The 25,512-nt window shown below is 42.5% G+C and overlaps 3 protein-coding genes across 3 annotated transcripts in view; all 3 read left to right on the top strand.

Moving 5' to 3' along the window:
• ndrg3a (ndrg family member 3a) overlaps positions 1–9,024 on the top strand; it is a 31,687-nt gene extending 22,663 nt beyond the window's left edge. The window contains exons 4-16 of the mRNA XM_070903397.1: positions 1,933–2,038; positions 2,192–2,312; positions 2,582–2,644; positions 2,739–2,799; positions 3,783–3,869; positions 4,707–4,763; positions 5,157–5,260; positions 5,402–5,467; positions 5,557–5,608; positions 5,707–5,754; positions 5,857–5,892; positions 5,993–6,044; positions 7,914–9,024. Of these exons, the coding sequence (XP_070759498.1) occupies positions 1,933–2,038; positions 2,192–2,312; positions 2,582–2,644; positions 2,739–2,799; positions 3,783–3,869; positions 4,707–4,763; positions 5,157–5,260; positions 5,402–5,467; positions 5,557–5,608; positions 5,707–5,754; positions 5,857–5,892; positions 5,993–6,044; positions 7,914–8,086 (1,026 nt within the window). The 3' untranslated portion in view covers positions 8,087–9,024. The remainder of the gene's footprint in view (positions 1–1,932; positions 2,039–2,191; positions 2,313–2,581; positions 2,645–2,738; positions 2,800–3,782; positions 3,870–4,706; positions 4,764–5,156; positions 5,261–5,401; positions 5,468–5,556; positions 5,609–5,706; positions 5,755–5,856; positions 5,893–5,992; positions 6,045–7,913) is intronic.
• A 1,658-nt stretch (positions 9,025–10,682) lies between these two features.
• Positions 10,683–14,134, top strand: sla2a (Src like adaptor 2a). Its single transcript, XM_070902796.1, has 8 exons — positions 10,683–10,896; positions 11,476–11,578; positions 11,688–11,787; positions 11,879–11,965; positions 12,317–12,420; positions 12,713–12,865; positions 12,962–13,091; positions 13,526–14,134. Exons 2-8 carry the CDS (start codon positions 11,515–11,517, stop codon positions 13,647–13,649), a joined length of 762 nt encoding a protein of 253 aa, XP_070758897.1. The 5' UTR covers positions 10,683–10,896; positions 11,476–11,514; the 3' UTR covers positions 13,650–14,134.
• A 126-nt stretch (positions 14,135–14,260) lies between these two features.
• Positions 14,261–24,461, top strand: trpc4apa (transient receptor potential cation channel, subfamily C, member 4 associated protein a). Its single transcript, XM_070902285.1, has 18 exons — positions 14,261–14,390; positions 16,663–16,791; positions 16,920–17,036; positions 17,176–17,233; positions 17,374–17,429; positions 17,559–17,687; positions 18,603–18,804; positions 18,899–19,084; positions 19,171–19,313; positions 19,422–19,553; positions 19,653–19,711; positions 19,794–19,979; positions 20,138–20,228; positions 20,346–20,486; positions 20,628–20,739; positions 21,144–21,256; positions 21,454–21,660; positions 23,222–24,461. Exons 1-18 carry the CDS (start codon positions 14,265–14,267, stop codon positions 23,357–23,359), a joined length of 2,325 nt encoding a protein of 774 aa, XP_070758386.1. The 5' UTR covers positions 14,261–14,264; the 3' UTR covers positions 23,360–24,461.
• Positions 24,462–25,512: the final 1,051 nt, after the last annotated feature.

The raw sequence follows: 25,512 nt of genomic DNA, 5'->3' as shown, positions 1-25,512 counted from the left end.
GAACAAGTGTGTTTGCCTTGTTTCTTAGAGCAAAGCCTCTCTTTCAACACTGAGTGTCCTTGACTATGTCCTTGTCTAAAAACGGAAATTCTGCAGCAACACCGCCATGGAGAGTTTCCTCTCCATCTTTGACAGGTTGTTTTGCCCCCTCCACCAGGCCGAGGTTGCAGAATCATTTCATTATCTGTGAAAAGGCCTCAGATGAGCTCAAGCCTTCCTTCTTCAGGGTTTATTCCGTCTCAGGAAGAGAGGCTATATTCAGTATCTGTAGACTGTAGCCCACAGTCAGTGAGGGTTGCTTTGTGCTTTGTGTTTTCATGGGCATAGTTTTCATGTTTTGTGTGCGACAGGCTAATCTCACCCGCCCAAATGAAGATATCTCATTCCATTGGTGACAGGAGGAGTAATTTCCTTCTTGTGTTGCTGTGTCAATTACAGATTACAGTTGCAAATGACTACAGCCTTGTCCTTGAGAATTAACCTTCATGTTCTCTGAAGAGATTGTGACATATAACCATCAGCCAAACGCCTGCAGTGGAAACCAGAGGGGAAACAGGAGTGTGCACAGTCAGAGCCAAGCTCCCTCTGTGTCTGTCAGCCATAACCTGTGTCTCTCGTCCGCCCAGGCTCGCTCTCTTTATTATTGATGACCAGTGGGCCTTGAGACCAGCGAGCGCCGTTCCTGCTCTGTTCTGTACACACACACACCCTTGTATGCAGCACCAAGTCATGCTGACCTTGGGAAGTGTGTGTGTGTGTGTGTGTGTTTGTGTGCGATGCAAAATTATGCTGTGATTCTGAGAGAAGTCTGGAAACTAGCTTTGTCACTCTTTCTGAATCTCATAAACACTCATGAGAGGTAGCTTTTGCTGTGTCATCTTTTAACGACCCCCCCCATACTAGTGAAAGCGCTGTGAGTTTCAGGCCCTCGGATAAGAAGACTGTTTCCCAGACGGCCCATTCAGTGCTTTGTCTGAGGGTGCAGGGGGTGTGTGGTGGAGAAGAACTGCATGCTTTGCATCCTCAATCTGACATAGTCATTGGGTGTTTACTTTATTATATGTGTCAGTGTGTGTGTCCTATATCTGATTTTTGTGAATGAAATCCTCACTTCTGTGTTCAAGCCTTGATATAGATTAAATTTTTTCACTCCACCTTTTTCTTACATGTGTTTACTTAATCAGGCAGCATGGCATAATTTGCTCAGTTTAGCTGAAGTAGTTGCAAGTTTATGCCTGTTGTGGTAATCACATGGGAAACCTCCTGCTTCATGCTCTGCTGAGATAATGTTCATGTAAAGAGAAAAAGCCCACACAGTATAATTAATATTCCACTGCGTGAAGCATAAAGCTGGAGTTTTATTATCAACAAATCCCATGAATAAAAGAATCTGCCATAGAACTTCATTGATGTCCAAAAATTATTAAAAACACTTGAAAGAGCCAAACCATTGCACTGACTCTCCATCATTACAATGAACATGGACAGTGTAGATCATTTTGGAATAACTTTACGACTGCATTTTCTATCTCCGGTGATAACCTATGTGTTGTGCAGACATTACTGAGCATGCTCGAGGATGTAGTTCCCTGTTTGTTCCTCTTTGCTAGTTTGACAAGCTGAAAGAAATAAACTGCATTGGCCAGGTTCATCGTAATGAAGGAATATTTCACCCAAATGCCACAGCAGGGCTCCTTTTATGTGTTTTTAATAGTTTTTGGGAGATGCTGGCAAAAGCTACATCAGGCTTTAGCTACAAAGACAGAGCAGTGGTTTTTGTTCATTTAGAATTGTACACCAGAATTATTCTTTAAATGTGACAACATTGGCCATGCCACAAGCAGATAACACGCGTGTGTCACATTAAAGGTCTTATGTTCAAGCCTTTTTTCTCTACATACGCCATGTCTGTTCTCTTCTCTGTGGCTGCAGGAGCATGACATCGAGACTCCCCACGGCGTTCTCCATGTGACAATGAGAGGCGTTCCCAAGGGCAACAGACCCGTCATCCTCACCTATCACGACATCGGCCTCAACCGTGAGTCAGCCAAAAATAGGCTCATCTATACACGGTGTCCTGGGTGTGATGAAACAGTTTTGCTTTAGCCTCTGCACCTGACGGTCACACCCGTGTCCTCGACAGAGTTTAAACCCTGTGAACCCCGTGTGTCTTCTGTTTGCACCTTTCTAGACAAGTCGTGCTTCAATACCCTGTTCAACTATGAGGACATGCAGGAGATCACGCAGCACTTTGCGGTGGTTCACGTGGATGCGCCAGGCCAGCAGGAGGGTGCACCTCCCTTCCCCAGCGGGTGGGTGTCAAACTGCTTTTACATACATTACATACACTGATAAATGGGAACACAGTTATTTCAGTGCTGATGGAGGAGCCGCAATCAAGTCACCTAGTTAGAATGTAAAGTGAGCTGTTTGTTCATTTGCTAATGGAAGCGCATTGATCGTCCAACCTATTTGTCAAAAAGTGTTTGACAGTATTTGAATTTATGATAAACTCTGGTTCCTTCAAACATAAGGAAATGACCCTGTACTTACTACTCACATGCGTTTCATCTGTGTCCAGTTATCGCTACCCGACCATGGACGAGTTGGCTGAAATGCTGCCCTCTGTGATGACTCAGCTCAAGTGAGTGGCCCCCCTGTCGACAGCTGATCAATGATAATGTGCATAAATTGACTATTCATCTCCAGTCCCACAGTAACCAGTGGTTTCTCTGCAGGGTCAACAGTGTGATCGGAATCGGCGTGGGAGCAGGAGCGTACATCCTCACCCGCTTTGCAGTGAGTCCTCATCAGGGCTTTATTTTTCTAATCTTATTCCCCCTCACAGTCTCATTTTGTCCTCCTCTCTGTCTCGCCTGTAACAATTGTTTTCAGGCCACACTTATGTTCAGCTTGTTACATGAACATTAAAGCCTCCCATCAAGCCCACACAGGGCATCAGGTTTCTCCACAGTCTGCTGCATACGCTGCCACTCCCCAGTTGATGAATCACCTTGGTGATTCTCTCCTTTTCAGTTGCTTTCGTCTTGTTTCCACACTCAACTCAGTGGAGCTAAAATAAGCATGATCTTCTATGTCCAATTGAGCAGAAAGAGCAAGAAGTGACAGAGAGGAGCGAGGGAACCCTGAAAGATGAATAATGAAAAGAGAGGATGGTGGTGGTGGGATTAGCCAGACTCTCTGTGGAGTGTCTGCTCTTGTTTAGAAGAAAATTGATTCTGAATACATTTGCTTTTACCGGCTCAGAACAAAATGTGTTTACCCTTGATAGATTTATAGCAGCTGTTGCTGCATTGCATTTGCATCGCGTTGAAAGCTGCATCCGCAGTACTCCGTCCGCATCGGGCGAGACGGATGTTAGATTTCCCCAGACATCCTCTTTCTGTCTTCAGGCAATTCCAAAACCACACCCCTTCATTTAGAAGCCCAGGATTCCTTCTTCATTGTTTCATGTCTTCATTTAAACGAACAAACATGCTTCACTTTTTATCATATTAGAGAACCACTGCAGTGGCTTTATCTTGTATCTGCACTGTTGAGGGAATACACAAGTGTGAAGATGTAGCTATGTATATATGCACATATGGGTGAATGGATGCTGTCAAGGCTAAACTACACTGTAGGTGTGCACAAGAGTGAAAACTGAGAAATGAAAGCACACCACAGAACACATGATGCAAGATAACCCTTGTAGGATCATCATATTGGTCAAAAAGTCATACTGTTTGCGTTGGCACTGACATGCGTCCCTCCCTTCCCAGCTGAACAACCCCACCCTGGTGGAAGGTCTGGTTCTGATCAATGTCGACCCGTGTGCTGAAGGCTGGATCGACTGGGCAGCTTCAAAGGTCAGTATTACCACTGCACCATAAACCTAGACAGTCCTCGGTACACTCTGCAACATAGAGATATTACTTACACAGTTCTGTGTCAGGCCTTTTGTTAGGTTGTTATTAATGAATGCATTTTGTTCAACCAGTCTCCTTTGTGTTCTCTATCTTAACCACACTATTTTAAGATCACTGTTATTTATGCTTAGCATTAAATAATATTGCTAGTTATAGAATCACATGCTGACACCAAGACACTATGTATACTCACAATATACTTGGTAATATGAAATTGTTATGAACAAGATATTGTTTTAAAGAGACTTAAAAAATAATTATGATGAATAATGATTTTAAATACTTTTTTTCTGTCTGGAAATATTTGACTTAATGTCATTAAAGACGCAGGCAGGGGCTCTAATCCTGTGTTAATTTGATTGTACCTGCTGCTTTTGGGTTGAGGGCACTCCAAAGTTAATCAAAACTAAGCTTCAGATTTTAATGGACAAACTTCTAGTGTTCATTCATTTGGATTAGTTTCCTTTTGAGTGGAATAATTGGCTTCAAGTACAGGACACAACAGGTCACAGTACTGTAGTACTGCACTTTGGTACTGTGAACTGTTCTGTGAGAATATTCTTTGCTGCGTTACTGTTACACACAGTCATGAAACCAGGGGGAGGTCGATATGAACTGTTCAATATAGATTAAAATCACCACACTTCATCTGTTATCTTGTTATTATTTGGCTCAACCGAGCAAAATAGTCAGAGAGAGAAAATGATAGAGAGATTTTAAGCAGAAGGTCTGCTCTTGTCTCGGTCTTAACCGGATCTGTCTCTTCCTCTCCTGCAGCTGTCTGGATGGACCAGTAATTTGGTGGATATCATCATGGCTCACCACTTCAGCACCGTGAGTTTCTCTCGCAGTATATTGCTCACCCTGTGGCTTCTTGGTGTTGTTGACCTTTTTCATTGACGATGTGAAACAGTAACTTAGCCTCAGGAGGCTTTTCTTCATTTCCCTGGAAACCTTCACCTCATCTCGCTCTTATAACAGAGATTTACTAATTATCCTATTTCTGTCCTCCTGGATACATAGACTGGTAGATTGTGGCATGTAGATTACAGATTAATAACTGAGAGTGCTGACGCTAATCATTCTGTATATAAATCCCATAGCTTGTACATTCAATACATGCTACGACATTACATTACTTTATATGTAGTCTACCTCTTATTTCATTAGAGCTCTTTACGGCTAGCTCCTGTGAGGCAGTCTCTTTGACTATGCTCTGTTCACCAGGATGAGCTGACAGAGAACCAAGAGCTGATCCAGACCTACCGTCTCCACATCGCCCAAGACATCAACCAGGACAACTTGGCCCTCTTCTGTGGCTCCTACCAATAGTATGATGCAGTACATTAGCATACAGTTTCTAGTATTTTTCCTCATTTGAAATCAGGATTTCTCCCAAGTCACCTTACATGTTAGCCAGATCACATTGTTCCAGCTCCACTAACTAACCCTCATTTGTCTCCCTGCACCAGCCGTCGGGACCTGGAGATCGAGAGGCCAATTGTAGGTCTGAATGAGGACACGGTCAACACACTAACGTAGGTTTTGAGAGTAAGACGACACAAACATTTGTCTCTGAGTGCACGTTTTTTTCAGAATATTCACAGCCCCTCTTTTTCCCATCCAGGTGCCCTGCTCTGCTGGTGGTTGGTGACACGTCACCTGCTGTGGAGGCTGTGGTGAGTTAAAACGCCATCATCTCAGTCACCGAAGAAGCTTCAGGAAGCATTTGTAGTTATTTCTCTTATTTTGAGCTCAATGGTAACCTCTATTTCAGGTGGAGTGCAATTCCAGGTTAAATCCGACCAAGACCACACTGCTAAAGGTGAAGCTTTTTGTAACAAATGTGTTAATGAATAAAACATATGAAATTAATTTCTTTAACTGTACAAAGAATTTAGTAATGAGACTGATCATCTCCTCTCAGATGGCTGATTGTGGAGGCTTGCCCCAAGTTGTGCAGGTGGGTTTTTGCTTTGTTGAGACACACATCCATCCATCCATGTCATCCAGCAATTTTCTTGCCTAAATTACCTTCTAACTGTAATCCTTTCTGTTCACAGCCAGGGAAACTTGCTGAGGCCTTCAAGTACTTTGTTCAGGGAATGGGCTACAGTAAGTAAACATGCTCAATATACATGCTTAATATAAAATGATACTGGATCGAACTAGTAGATTCAAATGTCCAAAAATTGTTTACAGACTACGCCTTTTTGGGCTGACGTGTTTGTGGTCAAGGTTTGTCTGTGTTCCTCGCTGAGTTTCCTGTTGACGTGAGTGCAATGACAAAAGTTACTTAAATGAGGATTGTTTTCACTGCAGCCTCCTGAGCTGTTTCTAAACACCCCTGCTGATGGGGTTTGGACTGCGGCCAGCAGTGCATGAAAAGACACCGTGTTTTTTTTTTTGTCAGCCTGGTCACAGAGAGAGGCAGCCTGAGCGGCTCGGTTGGATGCTAACGCCATTTCCTCTCTGCTCTTTGCAGTGTGTGGCCCCCACAACCCTCAGTAGGTGAGGTGTGAGTGCTTCTAGCATGGCTGAAATGACAGTGGCACTCGAGACATGCTGAACAGAAATTCACTTCCTGTTCAGTTTGGAGTGGGCGTCAAAAAATCCCCTCTGTTTTTTTGTTTTTGCCTGGTGTGTTTTTCTTTTCTGTCCATAACTGTTTAATGATGCGGTCTCTTTCTAGAGACACTCAAAGTGCATACTTAAACAGGCCTTCAGGTTTTTACAGTCATTCATCTGCAAAGAAAGACAACAAACACATTTCTGCGAGACTATACTGACATGCAGTGCCCCAACCAGACACTGCTCCACGGATGGATGAAGTCATGAATGTAGATTTGCTTGCTCTGACCGTACAGATGATGCCTGTCTGTGTGTTGTGTATTTCTGTAATGCTAATTCTCTTTTGCTCTCCTCCGTTCCCAAACCCTTCACTGTGGGACGCACCCTCGGGTGTAGCCAGTATGTCAGTGCCTCAGTGTTGCTTTAAAGAGCACCCTGAGTCCCCCTGTCGAGTAAATGCCACTGCAGGATTAGAGCAGATTAAAAAGAGTGTTTTCATGCAGAGAAAGTGTGGAAAATAAATCTTTACACCTCAGCATGTTTCAGAAAGCTGCTTTCCCCTCATTAACACATTGCCACAGTGTGAAATGCAAAAGAGAAACAGCCAAAGAGTACAGGAAATAAAGATTGTAGTTTGCACACATGCTATGATTTCTTACCTGTTGTTGAAAGCAAACAGCTTTTTGTCCTCCAACGACCACCAAGCAGCGGCAGCCTCAGATTGAATCAGAAATACTGAGGTGGGATAAAGCAACATAAGAGCGACCTTTTCAACATCTCTCCCTTTTCTCCTTCTTTCTTCCTTCTTAAATCACTGCTTACAGTTCCCTACGTTCTTCTCAGTCACCTGAGCAACGAATCAGGTACCGGGTTCTTGAGCAGCTGCCAGACTAGAAGGCTTTGAACCCAACACCCTCTTAACACTCCACAGTGGATAAATGTCAATGTATGCAGAAATGCTCCAGAGAGCACTGTTTCATATTGGTATTCAGCAGCGGCTCAGCGTGGTGGATACACTCAGTATTATACGCAGTGAGATCATTCTGCATACGTTGACACACACTCCTCTCCCTGTAGGAGTCTAGTTTGTCCTGTTAGCATGGATTCTGTCCTCAGTGTCCTGTTTTGTTGCATGACCTGCTGTTGTTGCTTCCTTTCAGTTCAGTTGGATTGCAAATCCTGTATTCTGCTGTTGTATTAATTTCATGATTTCTTTATTCCAACAGTGGGCACACATGCAGTCATTTCACCTTTATTTTATTTGATTAGTCTCCATATTTGAGAATTGTTTGCATGTTAGCACTTTTGTTGTTGCTGCATCTGGGTGTCTAAGCGTTCCCACACTGCGTCTGTGTGTGTGTGTGTGTGTGTGTGAGTTGAATATTAACGTGCTCCTCTGGTCGCTGTTTTCAGTGCCGTCAGCAGGAATGACTCGCCTGGCTCGCTCACGCACCACCTCCTCTTCCAGCATCACTTCCATGGACAGCAGTCGCAGCCGCAACAACCTCAACAGCCTGCTGGAGGGTAGCGCCACCGGGGCCCTGGACAACCATGCCGGACCCCAGACCATGGAGGTCTCCTGCTAAGTCCCACCCCGCCCCCTGCACACTCCCATAGTAACTTATGTGCCCTCTCTTTCTCTCTGTCTCTCTCTCTCTCTCTCTCTGTCTCTCTCTCTGTCTCTCTCTCTCTCTCCCTCTCTCTCCCTCTCTCATCCCGCTCCTAAGCAACTCATCGCCAGGAGGATCTGTAATGAACTATGTGATTAGAAAAGATGATGTAATAAATATATTAACAGATGCATATTATTAAATATTGAATACACTGTCAGAGTCACATTCCTACCAGAAACTGTAACTACATTCACATGTGTTGTATATTCAAATGGTCATACCATAAGATTGACTCACCTGTCCAACCTCACCCCCTTGTATTTATTTTTTTTTCACATTGTCTTTGTTTTAAAATGTTTTCACAGATTTTCATTGCACGGTACAACACTTTTACTATTTCTCTTCTGTTGTGAACTCTAAACTCGTACTGTAGCTTTGTGTTTCAATCTCAAACTTGCTGCAATGTGTTGCCGAATTAGTCACAAAGTACAGAGGGATCACTAAGCCTACTGTAGCTGCAGAAATAAAGGTAAAGTGATGTGGACGATACATGGAAGCATTGCAGACTGTAGCACACAGCGAGTAAAACTAAATTAAAGCTGTTGAGAGAGCTGCTTTTGAACAAAAAAAACAAAAACATTCAGTGTTAAAGAAAAGTCATGTACCAGTGTGTCAACTCTGTCACTTCACATACATTCATTTTGTTTTTCTTTTTGTAACTGAACTCATCTCCTTTTGCTTTCTGCTTTGTGTTGACGTTCTTGTTCAGTTGAATAGATTAACAACCTTTTAACAAGTGAGTTCTCATGTGAAAAGTGTGAGGCCCTTCACTGAGGGGCCCAGAGGTGCTTCTCACTGTCTGCCGATTCAACTCATTTATATTACTACTGAATAAAGCTACAACATGACAACACGTCTGCTGTTATCATTTATCATTGCTTTGTCAAGAATTCTTTCTACAAAGTGCACGTAGCAAGTGCAGTGGATGTATTTTGAATGAAAGTAAAGTACTGTGTACCTCAGTGCAGTGACCGCTTGTGCTGTTCCTCTCCTGTTAGTGGAAAAGTGAGGTGACTGTGGTGAGTTAGTTTCCAACCACATCTCTTATTTCCCCACAGATGATGCTGTCTATGTTTAGCACACTAAAAAAACAACAATGGTCAGCTGCACTGCAAATGAGCCAATGAGATTGAGTTCAAACAAAAGAAAGATGTACAGAATGTCATGGGAACAAAGCACTAAATGTTAATCACTCTGGGTTCTCCATTGTGCAACACTACAATTTTCTTCGTGGAAATTAACCTCTCACCTAGTACATACAGGGGTGGACACTAATATCTGCAGTTTAATGCAATGTCATGTAACAACCCTGTAATGACTGTCTGTCATAATTTGTGTTGAGATCTGCGTTGTTGATTTAACTCACTGATGCAGTTGAGTTTGTGGTGCAGGATTGGATTGCAGGATTTGTGTCCACTAAAGTCTAAACACTTTAAGTTGATACTCCTGTATTTAGTAGCAATCTGAACAAAACAGTTTTACTAAGAAAAAAGAAAACGTAATGAGGAGTTAGATAGCACATTTATAAATGTGATACGGAATGATTCCATGTTTGATAAGACGTTCTTTCCATCTGTGCTAACATGCAGTTCTCAGTGGTTGCAGCACAAATTTGAACTCTTCTGGTAAATATTCTTTTATTGTTTCCATTCACAGCAGAGTTGTTCTTTCACAGCACATCTGATTAAAGACTGGAACAAGAGCTGATCTGACATTTGTGTGCCCTCATCAAAGTGTTGATGGCATCTGTGAGCATGAACTCTTCTCTCAGCAGAGACTGAAACCAGCAATTCAAATCATTTCTGCCATCTCGGATGTACATATATGAATATGTATCGCTCAGGGCAGCACATCTCTCAATGAATATGTTTTGTTAATTTTCTTTGACCTACTCACACCCAAATGATTTATGTGTATAAAAAGCCCTTACTGACAATCGCCACTACAGCTCTTTTTCATTGCCTCTGCAGTGTCAGCATGATGGATGAACTTGTGGTCTAAATCAGGGCAGGAATAGGCTGGCAGGAGGACCTTTGTCATGCTTCTGCAGACTCTTATCTGATGTTTACATCATTTTAACATGACTGTCAATATCTGCATATAATGAGAGCGCTGCGCTGGCAGGGAAAATGTGGTCAGTGTTTTCCATTTATCATGTTACAGCTAATGGCAGATAAAATGTAGTTTGAACCACTGTAAACCGAATTCACACAAACTGTCTGTGTGATATGATGTCACCGCGTCAGCCCACCACATTGCGACACAGGGTGCATGTACATGTAAACGTTGCTTACGTACATATACACTTCATTCCATAAACAAGTGATGCACTATAAGCCCCACTTGAAAACATCTCTGCATCAAGCTCTTTTGAATCAGGATGTCGAGGCCTTGAGCGTCACAGGAAGCTGCAGCAGGGTGACATACAAAAAGGCCATGCAGGAAGCCTGGTCTCAGCACCCACTATAAACAGCTGCGAAAACACAGCAGGCTTCATGGGAACGGAGCAGAGGAGGGAGCACAGTCATTCTGATTGATCAGCAGGCGTGAGTGGGAACCTGAGCTGAGATATATACAACAGGCACGCATGTGTGTGTGTGTGTGTGTGTGTGTGTGTGCTGAAGGCAGACGAGCATTTTTATCAAGACGATTTGGAGTTTACCGGTTGATCTGAGAACAGAATTATTTCTGGGCAAACATTTTTACGACAGACATTGCAGGAGGTGAGTATGTTGCTCGCTCTGATGGTGGTCTTTTGCTTGAAGGAAGTTTTCTTTCTTTCATTTTTTTTGTTCAATGACTTTTACCTCCAGAATATAAAAGTAAACTTGCTGCCTGATCACTTGTTACATGAAATGTCAATTATTTTCACTTAGCAATTTTCATGCACTACTGATGAATGAGAAATCAGTCACAGATTGAACTGTTTTTTTTTAGATGATTTAAGATATTTTATTGACTTGCTGCTGCTAGTATGAATAAGTATTATGCATCATAAGAATAAAATAAAAAAATGTCATTATTTTAATCACTTTCATGTGAAGTCGACTGGATTCCTCTCACACACGTTGCATGGAAATTTAACACAGGATATCAATGCCTCTTGTTGTGGTTTGGCGCCTTCCTGTATCATCTAGGTTTTGTTGCCAGGTGACAAGATTATGTGCGGCACCTGTAAACTGTTTCACTGATGGCAGTCATAATGTGATAACTGGGGGGATAATTAAATCATGAATGTGAAGGTTAATGAAGGCCTTGGAAGGCAGACCATTTTCTAATTATGCTCTGTCTCGCTTTTTCAGCTTCAAGAGCCATTTCAAATCAGCAAGAAGCCAAAGAACATGGGGACCTGCCCCATCAGATGTCAATCCACCCTGACAGTCCTAGAAAACCCACCTGAACCAGGTAAGTTATATCCCCAAGACACCAATACACAAAACAAAAATAAGAAAAATGAAACAAGCCGAACCTGGTTTACATTACATTACATTCATCGCCTTCTTTCTCTCTGCAGCCCTCCAGGATAGCATTACCGTGTCCCTGTGTGACTACCCGTCCTTTGGGCGCACAGATTTAATCATGTGCGTTGGGGAACAACTCACCATCATATCAGAGTATGCAATGTAGCTCCTGATGTTTCACCTTCACCCCTGTTTTGACCCAGACAGATCAAAATTAGTCATGACTGCTTGTTTTCCCCAACAGCGACGGTGATTTTGTGATGGTGAGATCCACAACCACAGGCCGTGAGAGCTACGTTCCTACCAACTACACCGCCAAGGTGACACACAGGTACGTCGCTGCCTTAAGAAGACATGAAAAGAACGTCTGTCTCGTTACTGTGTGTGTGTGTGTGAGTAGTGGAGGAAATGTGAAAAAGTGAAATGACAAGCAGCGAGCTCCCTGTCTCAGAGGGGTCTCTGTGTAGGTGAACTTGACCTCAGTGCAGACAGAGGTTTGGAACAAGACGTCTGTTCTCTCCAGTGGCATGACATCAGCCTCTGCCTCTTGTAGTTTCAGTCCTCCTCCAGTGGGGGATGTGCTCTGATATTGTTCCAGTGGATTTTCCAAACTTGAAAACAAAAGCAAAATTGTTTTGTCTGCATGGCAACACTTGTCTTATCGCCCCAATTCTCTGTTCAGGTGGCTGTTCACAGGCATCGGCAGGTACAAAGCAGAGGAGCTGCTCATGCAGCCTAATAACCAGAGTGGAGCCTTTTTGATCCGAGAGTCAGAGACAAGCAGAGGTGAGAGGGTTGTTGGCATTATAAACATATTCAATTCAAGCCCAACACTGTAGCATCAGTACGTAAAATGATCTTGAGTTATCATTTTCATTGTTTCTAATGCAGTTTCTACTATTTAAAAAACAAGATCAGATCATTTGAATGGCTTAATTTGCCTTAGAACCAGCTGGAATTGTGCTTTAGGAAGGAAAAGAAATATGAATCAATGCTGCAATAAATGACAAAATTAAGAATTAAGAATTGAGAGCTGTGTAGTTTAACTGCTGCGTCTGTGTATCATTTTGATGTTCAGATTGTTACTCGCTGTCTGTCCTGAGGAGGACCAACTCTTCGCACCTGGACTGTGTGAAGCACTACCGCATCGCTCACCTCCAAAATGGCTGGGTCTACATATCCCCAGGACTCACCTTCCCCTCCCTACATCGCCTGGTGGAACACTATTCAGGTTTGTGCTGAGGATATGCTCATGTTTTCTTGCCTGAACATAACAAGAGAACACAACTCTAAAAGAGTGATATTAAAGTGTGGCCTCCTTTCCCAGAGTTAGCAGACGGATTGTGCTGTCTGCTGACAGAGCCTTGCTTCATCCAGGGTTTCGACACCACCAGAGAGGCCAGGCCTATACCCATAACTGTCAGGAGGCCTACCATCAACTGGAAGGACATCAGCAGGTGTGGCAGATTCTCTCTAACCTTGCTTCTACTGATGACTGCCACAAGATGTCACTCTGTTTCCTGTTGTAGAGCATGAGCACCTGAGTGGCATCCTGGTTTGGAAACAATGGATAAATACTATCTTTGAGAAGCTTATTATTTTTGTCGACAATGTGTCAGAAGGATGTACAGTCATTTGTGATTCAGAGACAAGAGTGTGTGTGTACACTACCAACAGATATGCCTACAGATGAGACTGTTGTACTGCCAGGTTTGATTGTGTAGCCTACGATAAATTATAATTATTTAATACGATGCAACTTCTGTCCGTGTTTACACGCCAGTTAAAAATTGCCCTAGACAGTGCATCCATGTTTGGGACATTGTGGCAAAAATAAATATGATAACTTTACTCACTCAAGTCTTTGAAAATCCTTCTCTGTCTCCTCCAGGTCAGTGATCTTCAGGAGGAAGAGAACAGAGTCAGACAACTCTCTGGTGAGCGAGGGGCTGAGGGACGCCATCACGTCCTACCTCCAAATGACCGAGGGCTGCGATCACAGCTGGGACACATGAGCAAAGACAGTGGATCAGTCTGAGAGAACAAAGTCAGACGGATGGATTGCTGTCAGATACTGTCCTGTCTTCTGTAGTTTGGACAAGCCATCGGAAGAGCTTGGCTGCACGCCCAAACGTAGTCCTTGTGGGCCGCCCTGGAGTAAGAGGGCTGAGACACTACAATGTTTAGAGTTGTGACTGTTTTTAGAGGTCCAAAGAGGCACACAGTGGAGGTGTGAAGTGAAAACTGAAAGTTTTCAAAAGTTGAATGTTTCTCCTAATTTATAACTTCACACGTGCATGCTGTTTGAATGTGCAATGTGTTAATTATATTGTACTATGATTATTGTTATGGTTATGTTATTGGAATCCAATAAAATATGTTATCTCTGTGATAAATGAACAACACATACAAATATAACCACCTTGACACAGGAGAGACCGGCCTGTATTTTCTTGGAAGAATAATGTATGTTATCATAATAAATATTATGTAAAATGTATATACCATTGAAGCCGATTTGATTCTTGTGAGTGTGCGTCTCTGCCAGCAGATGCCGCTTAATTACCTCCAATAATTCATCAAAGCCTTCCACTTCCTGCCCGAACAGTTCAGTTCAGGAAGAAGAAATAATGGCGACGCTTCTGGGGTCCGAGTCCCCTTGTACTGGAGGAAAACGAAGACATTGCAACAGCAATATCGTCACAAAGTTCACGTCCGGTAAAATTACTGGTCAGGGTTTCAGTCGAGGGACACAGGTAAGAGAAACCAGTGCATGTTTCGACATTAAAGACATCCGAAAGTTGGTCGACTGAGACCAGGGACTTGCGCTTGGAATCCAGGCTGAAAACGAAGACGTTGTCCTGGAGACTTGACTGGAGATGTAGTCGTCCCTGTCAGCTTTGGCTCTACAGCTAGCTACAACATTGCGGGGCATTTTTAAAACGCAAACCATAAACGTTGACTCCATGGAGTTCCGGATAATAATGTTTGCGAGCTGACAAGGCAAATAACATTAGCTCTGCAAAAGTGTATGAAGCAAGCTCCGCTTCAAATGGGTCTTTTGTTGTTAGCCCCCACTTTAGCTTAGCATTATAGGCCAGGGTAACTACGATATGAAATCGCTTTGAATTGAACGTTTGACGGGCTATTGTTGTTTGTATCGGGCATTGGGGTGTCAGAGTTACTAGACAGCCTGTAGTTAAAATTTGGAAGCGCTTAAATCACGAAATTAACGGCAGTAACATTAGCTAATGTTAGCAAACGGGCTAACGTTAGCTAAGCCAGCTGAGCAGCTCAGGTGATTACGTAACGACTCACTAGCCACAATAACTATCTTTTCCACAAATGGGTACGCCACAACAGCTGTTTGGTCAAGTTAACGTTAGCACGTTTGTTTTTATTTTCACGCAAACGAATATTTATACGATAATTGTAACTTTAGAGCACATGTTTGTTCGGCTAGTTTAGATATAACAGTTAACGCTGGTTTACGTCAAATGTTTTTATTTTGACGGATCTTCATGCATACGAACGTCGCACCTGACATGTTGACATACTCAGTCACTGTGTGTCTATTTCACTTTGCTCCTTACACACTTAACTGACTTAAGCCCGTACATTTTAAAGCTGATAAACCCATTTATTCCGTTGCAGTCAGTGTCGTGCCTTTTACCTTCCTTGCTGACTTGCAGTTTTCAAGGTAGTGTGTCTCAGTGGTGAAGTGAAACGTTATCATTAAGCAGACCTCCTTAAACATGAAAATATCTCTGATAACCTTCTAAAATGTGGAATTTGACAGGTTTGCTATGGCTGCTCAGTATGTTGAGACAGCTGCCATATTATGAACGCTATGCAACATACACTATTATTAAGTCTGCTTTCCAGGCAGTCTGTCATTGTTAGTTTGCCAAAGGCTGATGTTAAGAACTCAAAGACATTCGTCAAGAAGGCTACTTCCTCTGTGCAACAGGGTTTGTTACTTGGAGAGGGACTCATTTTAGACACACTATATTTCTGCATTAGATCAATAACAAATACAAATTTTAAACATGTTTTAGTGTTCACTGGGCTGCTGTGTCTGTATTGCATTTTTCAATATTAAAATGGGTGGATTGATAGTATTTTTTGTTTTGGGTCGGATTGGCTCTTGATTCCTTATGGGGTATCTGCAGTGTTCAAAATCTTAGAAGAGAAGAGTTACAGTGAGACCTGCGTGTGCTTCTTGTTTTGGTCATACTGGTTTCCAGGGCTTTTAAAGGCTCTCAAGTGCCAGTTGGGTGGGTGTTGAATGGCAATAGGAGGGTTGGGCTTGTTTGCTTTTATCACACTGATCACCTGTATACAGGAAATAATCCCCAGATTTTGTCCCTTGTAGAAAGATACAATTAATAGTTATTAACCAAGAGATCACAGCTTTTTTTGTATTGTGTTTCTACTAAGAGCCATGCAAGATGAGGAGTTATCATGTCATTCATCAAGTCATGCTGTTGTCAAAAGGGTTTCAACTTCAACTTTAAGATTCTTGTGCACCTTATGGCCTTGCTCTACAATACATTTGCACCTGCTGACTATGAGCCAGACTAGGACTCTCTTGTCCCAAAGTCTTAGTTATTACAGGGATAAAATAGAAATCTGCTGAAGTTGCTTTCAGTTTCTGTTCACACAGTACTGATGCAGTAGTCTTGCTATATGACTCCAGGTGTGACCCAGCTCTCATCTCATTTAAAAGAAGACTCTCTGAAGATGATCTGAGACTGGGGTTTTCAAATACAATATGTGTTAAATATTTACATTTGATCAACCACTTATGCATACATTTTATATAGTGCATATCCATTTATTTACTCTGAATCACATTGTATGAAACATGCTATCAAGGCCAAAATAAAATTTACATTGTTCTCAAGATTGCAGCCTGACATCAACTAGTACAAGCCAAAATAGACCTTGTAAACTGATGCAATTAACCATCCATTTTTCACTGTGTCAATGGCATTTGTTAAGGTTGCCTCTGTTTATGTGTCGTAGCTCCCCGGAGGCCTGCTCCAGGAGAGAGACAAACGGGCCAAGTGGCATGGCATCCCTACTCTGCTGCAGAAGCTCTATGAGAGCAGCCATCCCAACAGTGACCTCTCCCATGCCCACAGCTTTCTTAAGGTAACCACGCAGCACTAGTCCGTCCAACAATGAGGTTGTGGAATTACTGGTTTTAGCCGCTTGTTGCTGAATGTCTCACTTTGGAGCCTCGGTGATGTAAATTACATGTGGACAATGGTTTTTGTCAGGTATTATCATCCCAGCTCTCCATGGAGGCCATGTCTTTTGTCACAGAGGACAGGAAGACTGCTCAGGAATCCACCTTCCCCAACACGTACACCTTTGACCTCTTTGGTGGAGTCGATGTGAGTTTGACATTCCTAGTGTTTGATGCTCTGTAATTATTGGACTCCGATACATTGACCTTGTTACTTTTGAAGAAATGTGTAGTACAACTCATACTGAGACGCAGCACTTAATACTAATTGTCCTGTTTCCCTGAAGCTGCTTGTGGAGATCTTGATGAGACCCACATTAACTATGCAGAAGAAAAAACCCAAAAGTAAGTAGGACTGAAATCACATCTGTGAATATGTCTGCTTTTATTGGGAAGGTGACACATTTTTACATGATGATATTTGATTTCAATCTCATTATACATTCTGGCAGTTATACTAACATCTGTGTTTCTATCTAAAACAGTGAATGATGACCTGGTCAAGGACTGCCTTAGTGTTCTCTACAACTGTTGTATATGTGTAAGTAACCTATTACATTTTGTACGTACCAGAGAAATGTCAGAGGTGCATCGTAGCTCAAAACAGGATGTTTTTTTCAGACAGGCATGATTTTAATTAAGGTGCAAATGTTCTTCTTTACAAACACAGACAGAGGGGGTGACAAAGAGCCTAGCAGCGAGGGACGACTTTGTTCTGTTCCTCTTCACCCTGATGACAAACAAGAAGACCTTCCTGCAGACTGCGACCCTAATCGAAGATATTCTTGGAGTCAAAAAGGTCAGAGTTGTATTTGTATTGAATCCTCAACACAAGCATGTAAAGACTGTTTATGGCCCTGTTGACTCCAGAGTTAAAAGGCCTATGAAGTGACTTACGTGACTCCCGCAGTTGCACATTTGTCGAGCCAGTGATCTTCTTAAAAATTGATAGTTTCATGTACCCCTGTTTCTTAAGTTAGTCAAATTTAATTGTTAATTTTCTGTGAAAATAACAGCCTTTTTATTGCCTTGTATTGTTTATGCATTGTTGTCTTCTAATGCCAGAGCAATTATTAGTATTTCTCTCTTTCTCTCTGTCTTTTTGCTTTCTTTCTCCATTTTCTTAAACCCAGGTGGTTATTTGTGTGTCACTAAATTTTCTAAATGTTTAAATTAGATATCATTATTCTCCATTAAGGTGTTGTTGTGCCGTCATGTGAAGGCTTTGTCGACACTCCAGTTGTAGCTTGTGCATCTCATCAAAAATTACATGTTTTATATCACAAAGTGAGACAATTGTCAGTAGGGCTGTTTAGGGCACATATTGCACAGTACTGCCTGATTATGGCTATACACGACATGTATGTAGTATTTGCAGTGGTTTCACAACAGTTGACACTTTAAATTCATTTTAAATAGCTACATACTTGATGTCTTTACAGTGGCTTTGCTTACCCTGTGTGGATTAGTAGTCCCAGAGAAGATAATGTATGCATAGGCATGCCTTGCATGGATTATGTACCAGGCCTAAGGAAGAGAAAATGCTCTTGTTTCTGGTTATCTGTCTTGAGTATTTGTCATTATTTCATATCAAATGAATGAAATATGGAAAACCTGCTACAGTTTTAGCAGCTAGCAAATTCAGTCTGGGTCAATGTCATGACTTGTAAGTGCATAAATGTCTGGTAACACTTCATATGTTTGCATTTTTCAGGAGATGATCCAGTTAGAGGACATCCCCAACCTGTCAGGCCTGGTCCAAAGCTTTGACCAACAACAGCTAGCCAACTTCTGCCGTATCTTATCCGTCACCATCTCAGAACCTGATGTAGGAAACGACGACAAGCACACCCTGTTGGCCAAAAATGCCCAGCAGAAACGCAATGCTAGCCCCTCACGGGCAGAGGTCAACCAGGGTAGGTTGTCTTCAGAGTAGTCATAATGCATTTGTGCCAAAAGAGTGGATCAGTAAATTGCAAACCATCAATACTATTACTATTTCTCCAATAGTAACCTTGCTGAACATCCCTGGCTTCATTGAGCGGCTGTGTAAGCTGGCCACCCGAAAGGTGTCTGAGGCCACTGGAGCTAACTTCCTGCAGGAGCTGGAGGACTGGTACACATGGCTGGACAATGCTCTGGTGCTGGACGCCCTCATGCAGATGGCAACTGAGGAGGCTGAACAAAGCAGTACAGGTGAGACAGTCACTTGTGCTGCTGCCGGTTCCTCACACTGCTTAATCCTATGAACTTTGATTGAGATTGATTTCCCCCCCCTTCAGAGTCATCAGATGAGAGTTCCCTGGCCACTAGCCCTCTGAGGCATCGACTGCCCCAGTCCATGAAGATCGTCCATGAGATAATGTATAAAGTGGAAGTACTCTATGTGCTATGTGTCCTCCTTATGGGCCGACAGAGGAACCAGGTACTTGACAGCACATATCTATTCCTTCCTTGAGATATAAGCTGGAGTGTAGGGTCTAAGCAGAGTGTGTGTGCATTTCCCTGAGCCCTGTATCGTGTCCCTGCACAGGTCCACAAGATGCTGGCTGAGTTCCGTCTCATCCCGGGGCTCAATAACCTGTTTGACAAGCTGATCTGGAGGAAATACACTGCTTCAAATCATGTGGTGCATGGCCAGAATGAGAACTGCGACTGTAGTCCAGTATGAAGTTTTAATCCCAACACTCTCCTTGGAAGAAGTTTCTGGGCAATTCAATTAAACTTTAAGATAACATTGACATTATTTATTCTCATTGTGCAGGAAATATCCTTCAAAATCCAGTTCTTGCGGCTACTTCAGAGTTTCAGTGATCACCACGAGTAAGTGACCCTTAATTCAATTACAGAGGATCTGACTTCTCCTTTAAGTTATATTTGTTATTTAAAATGTTCTGTCTTTCAGGAACAAATACCTCCTGCTGAATAGCCAGGAGCTGAATGAACTGAGTGCCATATCCATGAAGGCGAACATCCCTGAGGTGGAGGCTCTGGTCAACACAGACAGAAGCCTGGTGTGTGATGGGAAGAAGGGTCTCCTTACACGCATCCTCACTGTCATGAAGAGGGAGCCTCCGGACTCGTCCTTCAGGTCAGCATTGCGCAGGACAAAGATGAAGATGCAGGAGAAGAAGATGTTGATATGATAGAGTCAAACATCCCCATATCGGAGCACCAGGCTCTCTGCTGTCAACATTTGTCTCTTCTAGTTCTACTTTTTATAGCTGAAGCTTTCTGTTGTGTTTGTAGATTCTGGCAGGCGAGGGCAGTGGAAAGTTTTCTCAGAGGAGCCACTTCCTATGCAGACCAAATGTTCCTCCTGAAGAGGGGACTACTAGAGGTAAAACTACAACCACAGATTGTTTTTCTCATCATCCACGAAGACGCAGATCTGTCCATTGATGTTGACTTCTCTTGAATGAATGGATGCTCACTTTCTTCCTCCATCCCTCAACAGCACATCCTGTTCTGCATCATCGACAGTGGCTGTACATCTCGAGATGTTCTACAGAGCTACTTTGATCTGCTTGGAGAGCTCATGAAGTTCAACATTGATGCCTTTAAAAGATTCAACAAATATGTCAACACTCCAGAGAAGGTATAGTTGTACACCTCATATGCTTTATAAAAATGAAATGTATATCCTGGCCTAACAAAGTTAAATTTGCCATCCATTTCTGAGCTTGTGTGGTGGATGAACAAGTGTGTCTAATGGTATAGTTTGATTTCGCTTCTGTAGTTTCAGACTTTCCTGACGCAGATCAACAGTTCTTTGGTGGACTCGAACATGCTGGTGCGCTGCATCGTCCTTTCATTGGACCGCTTTGAGAGCCAGACTGAAGATGTCAAAGGTAAACACGGATGGAACGTTTACTCTAGTTACTGAAATCATTTCTTGTTTTTGATTGATTGTATAATTTTGAATAGTTGAATTTAGGCGTTGTTCCTGTTTTGTTAAGCCCTTTGGGACTTTGATAATAGGGATAGTGTATAAGCATTGATGCATTTTGTCAAATGGTTACTGGTGTTTGACAAAATGTGAAATGTGATGATTTGTGTATTTATCCACATCTGAAAACACAATTAACATGATAAACATAAATTAAGTTCTATTGACATTAGTGTTTTCAGATCCACACTGAAACAATAATAGAAACCTACTTCATTCTCCTGTTTCAAGATCACAAATAGAAGGAAGTGTTGTTGCTATAAGAGGCCATTAAGCATTGATTTGGGTGTTCTGTATTTTTCCCAGTGGTGGAGGTACTTTCTGAGTGCTGCCTGCTGTCCTACATGGCCAGAGTTGAGAACAGGCTGTCCTTTCTCTTCCGACTGATCAACATCATCAACGTACAGACACTCACGCAGGTCTCGTTTCATTTTCACTTTGTCACATTTATTCAGAGACTTGGACTCACAAATTCAGCCAAATGAATTGAAGACCATTTGAATGTAAACCTGAAGTAACGTCAGCTAGTTTTTATTTGTTAGGAGTGTGTGTGCATTTTGATGCAAAATAGTTCACCACTCTAATCTGCATCCATCCCGTCCCCTTTTTCCTGCAGGAGAATGTGAGCTGTTTAAACACCAGTTTGGTGATCTTGATGCTGGCCAGAAGAAAGGCTAAACTGCCCTTCTACCTCAACGCCCTGCGGGAGAAGGAGTATGCCGAGAAGTACCCGGGCTGCCTGCTCAACAACTTCCACAACCTGCTGCGCTTCTGGCAGCGCCACTACCTCAACAAGGATAAAGACAGCACCTGTCTGGAGAATGTGAGTAACTCTCGCTATTTCCTGTGCACAACTGAAGCATCAGTGAATATCTTCATTTCACAAACGTCTACACCACCTGCACCCAACAAGCAGGAAGTCGGTAGCATGATGTGCGAGTCACCTTTCTGTCACACATTCAACACATTCTGATGGAGAACATGTATGCATGCTGTGAAAGACACTTAGAGTGCTGCTTCACAGTGACATGTGTGTTACAAGCTTGTACAACTGGTTTAGACCTCCTGTATTGGATAAAATGGGAAGGGAAAAAAAACAGACTATTTTAAAAATACAGCTGAGTTGTGTTCTGTATAGGTAAGACTTTCCTGCATGTTTGGAAAGGTGCAAACACCATTTCCACTGCAGGAAATTTAAAGAACCCAGGAAATTCCCTTGTTTTTCACTGATTTTGGTTCCTTGGCCATCGTTCATTTCGTATTTTCAAAAATTATTCTCTCACTACTAAACATTGCTGATTGGTCAACACAAGCATCCTCATTTAGTTTGGGCTGTTAGTTATAGCGTTTGCTGCCTTGCTTAGTTGAATAAAACTCATGGATGCCTGAAGTTAGTGTATCTTAGTCACTGGCTGTGTGTAGAGGCAGTAGCAGCTTCACTTAAGGTAAGGTAGTCTGCATTCCCCACTAGTGAGATTTTCATACTTTGTGCTCTTAAGCTTTGCGTTAAAGCTGCATTAATCCATATTTTTATATTGAGAATGGGTCAAATCACTGTGACAATCTGTACCGTGAAAGGGTTCACTCGTAGTGACAGAGTTATCACCTCTCTCTGCAGTTCCCCTCAGCTCTACGGAGCATTCCAGCATTTTTTGCTCAGGTTTTACGGCCTGAGACTTCACTTTTGTTCACTCACTGCTCTCATCAGTGTTGTTCCCAGCTGCCGCAGGCAGATGTTTTCAGAAACAAAAGCTCTGATAAATCCACTGTATGGTGCTAGCCCAGCACCAAACAGCAGACCCATAAAGTTTGCTAGCTGATGAACATAGTGGAGCATTTAGCAGCTAAAGTGCCAGATATTTTTCAAGTGTAAGACCAAAACATTCACCAAGCTGCTGGATGTGTAAATAGGCAACTGTTTGCCAACAAGCTAGCCATAACAACTTTAAAATGTGATGTATATGTTGTGTATTTGCTTGTTCTGCTGCCCCCAAGTGGCCATAAATATAAATCACAGCTGCTTCAACACTAACCATGTGTCATAATATTTTCACTCATATATACACAATCATACTAACCACTACATTATTGTTCAATTCAGACTGCTGTAGATGTTGGCACATGAAAACACAAGGTTGATCACTTCGATGTAATCTCATTTACTGTATCATTTGATGGTGAAATGATCAGCTTAACATATACAGTATGTAAGACCCAGTAGTAGTTGAGCATGCAAACTAGTGAAATTCCCCCAAAACTACCCCTTACACAAGAGGGCCAATTTGACCACATATTGCAGCCACTAAGCATTACCACATACTGCTGAGCTCTTCATCAAAATGAGTTGTATTGTCCTGAATCCTCTGTGGTCTCCCTCCTCTCAGAGCTCCTGTATCCCCTTCAGCTACTGGAAGGAGACTGTTTCAGTGCTGCTGGGCTCAGACAGGACTTCTCTGTGCGCCATAGCGAGCTACATTGACGAGCCCTTCATGGATCTGGACAAAGACCTGCTGGAAGATTGACCTCCAGTGTGTGCACTCAGTGCGCTGGGGGTGGGACAGGGCAGAGGGTCACAGGGAGCATGGACACCTAAAGCTGGTGACGACTCCACTGAGCTGAGCCATCCAGGTGCTTTGTGACTGCGTTCTGGATGTAAAGACTCACCTGTTTTTGCTGTCTGTACCTTCGCACGGAGGCCGTCATCACAGATGTGTGGGGACGTAATTTGCCATGGCTGTCATCTTCTCACTAAGTTACCCTCCTCTTCTTCAAGCGTGCGGGGGGGGGGGGGTCTGTATGCCCACCCCAGATCGCCCACATCGTTTAACAGACAATTAAGGGACCTTGCAAAATGTCACCTGCATTGGTTGTTTGCTTTAGGTGACATTCAAATAGAGCCTTTTATATAACCTATACAAAATTCTATGAAAAAATATGTATGACTCAACAAATTATATGTAAGAAAAAAAAGATTCTTTTCACATGAACTTGGTTTGGAAATGACCACAGATTAAACCGTCACCCAGATGTGCAGGTCAGTGGTGCGTCACAGGGCTGCCAGGAGTCGCCGGCCTCACTCTCCCACTACCTACACACTCTGATGACTCCATGCCACTCCACTACCTGACCTGCGCCAGAAACTGATGCAGGTGATAATGGAGTTTCATTTAACCTGTCTGTGCGTCTGTTTTATTAGGTGGCTATCGTTGATTGGTGCTTTCTGGCTCTACTCGGCACATTTAGGTAGCTCGTGGGCCAGCCAACATGTTTTCACAAATCACATGGGGCTCCTCTCACTTACAACCATCCACTCTTTTGTGGCTTCAGAAGCTTCGCCCAGGGACTCGTTTCTTTACCAGGTTATTTTTTGTTGATTTTCCCTTTTGTCTTGTTTAAAACAATGGCTTTTAGCTCTGGATAAACTGTAGAATAAAACATTGCACAGATTAAATTGTTTTTATTGTTTATTATATTTTAACACCTTTTGTTGATTAAAAACATCTTCATTTTGTAACTATTTGTATCCATGTTGTTGTGAGAGATGCTTGGGGAAGAGAATAAACTATGCAGGCGCTAGTGTTAAAATACCACTTTATTGTTCCAGTCCTCACAAAGTTTATGTGAATTAGCCTTCTGCCCAACATCATCAGCATTGGATTGAAGGTTTACCACTTTCTCTGGTTTCTGGCATTTCTCAAAACCTTTGACTACACGTTGAGAATGACAATCTTTCTGTGTGATGGCTCTTTTTGCATGGCACCACTTGATCTTGGATAAAGGTGAAGCAGTGGACGACGGGGCCCGTGGCCTGAATGTGCGGCCGTTTTGTGGAAATGGAAGATGCAGAGCTGAACAGATATTTTGGTGTCTCAAATTAAACAGACCCAATCTGAGATAAGTACAAATGGATGAGCTACCTCATATTTTATCCTGACACCATACAGATCAAACTACTTCTAATGAGAAGGGTACAGTTTTACTCCCAGCATGTCATGAGTCATAAATACATGTTCATGTGAATGTATAAGGGTATTTCTACAGTTGGCCCCTGCTGCCATGAGTTACTAGTGCTATGCCGCCTTGGGATGCAAACACAAATGTCCTTCACACTTTGAAAGCCTTTTATTTGCTTTAAAGCTAATTAACCAGAAATGTTCCCCCATTGTTTTTCTAGCTTTCATTCAGCATGTCTTAAATCTCTTGATGGGTGTGCACATACTTTGAATTAGTTCATCTTTTGTGCTTTGCAGTGAAGTTAATGCAACTACACTTTACAAGTGCTTCTCTCTTCTCTCTTTGTGTGTCTCTGCTGGATTCCCGAGATAATTGCATCGGTTTCTTGATAACATGAAGTGACATGTTACACATGTTACGTTCTTAGTACTGATCGTGTGTTATTGATCCAAATCCTCCTCGTCACTACAGTCAACCACCGTGGAAGTCAATGAGGCTTTTGGTAGAAAAACATGAATGTTGTGAGCGCTCTTTTGGAGCAACTATATAAACAATCTTTGACCCCTGACTTCTGTAGCTTTGTGATCTGAGTTTCAGAGAGAGTGATCCTTCTGTATGATGAGAATTTGTTCTCAACAGTTAATGCTGTATGTGGTGTGATGCTCCTAGTAGGCCTTAGACTTCATTCATTAGTTTGTATAGAAAATGGTGAAATGTTATC

The sequence above is a fragment of the Enoplosus armatus genome, chromosome 3 (assembly GCF_043641665.1).
Source record: "Enoplosus armatus isolate fEnoArm2 chromosome 3, fEnoArm2.hap1, whole genome shotgun sequence".
NCBI lineage: Eukaryota > Metazoa > Chordata > Actinopteri > Centrarchiformes > Enoplosidae > Enoplosus > Enoplosus armatus.
This window is presented reverse-complemented; position numbering and strand designations above follow the sequence as displayed.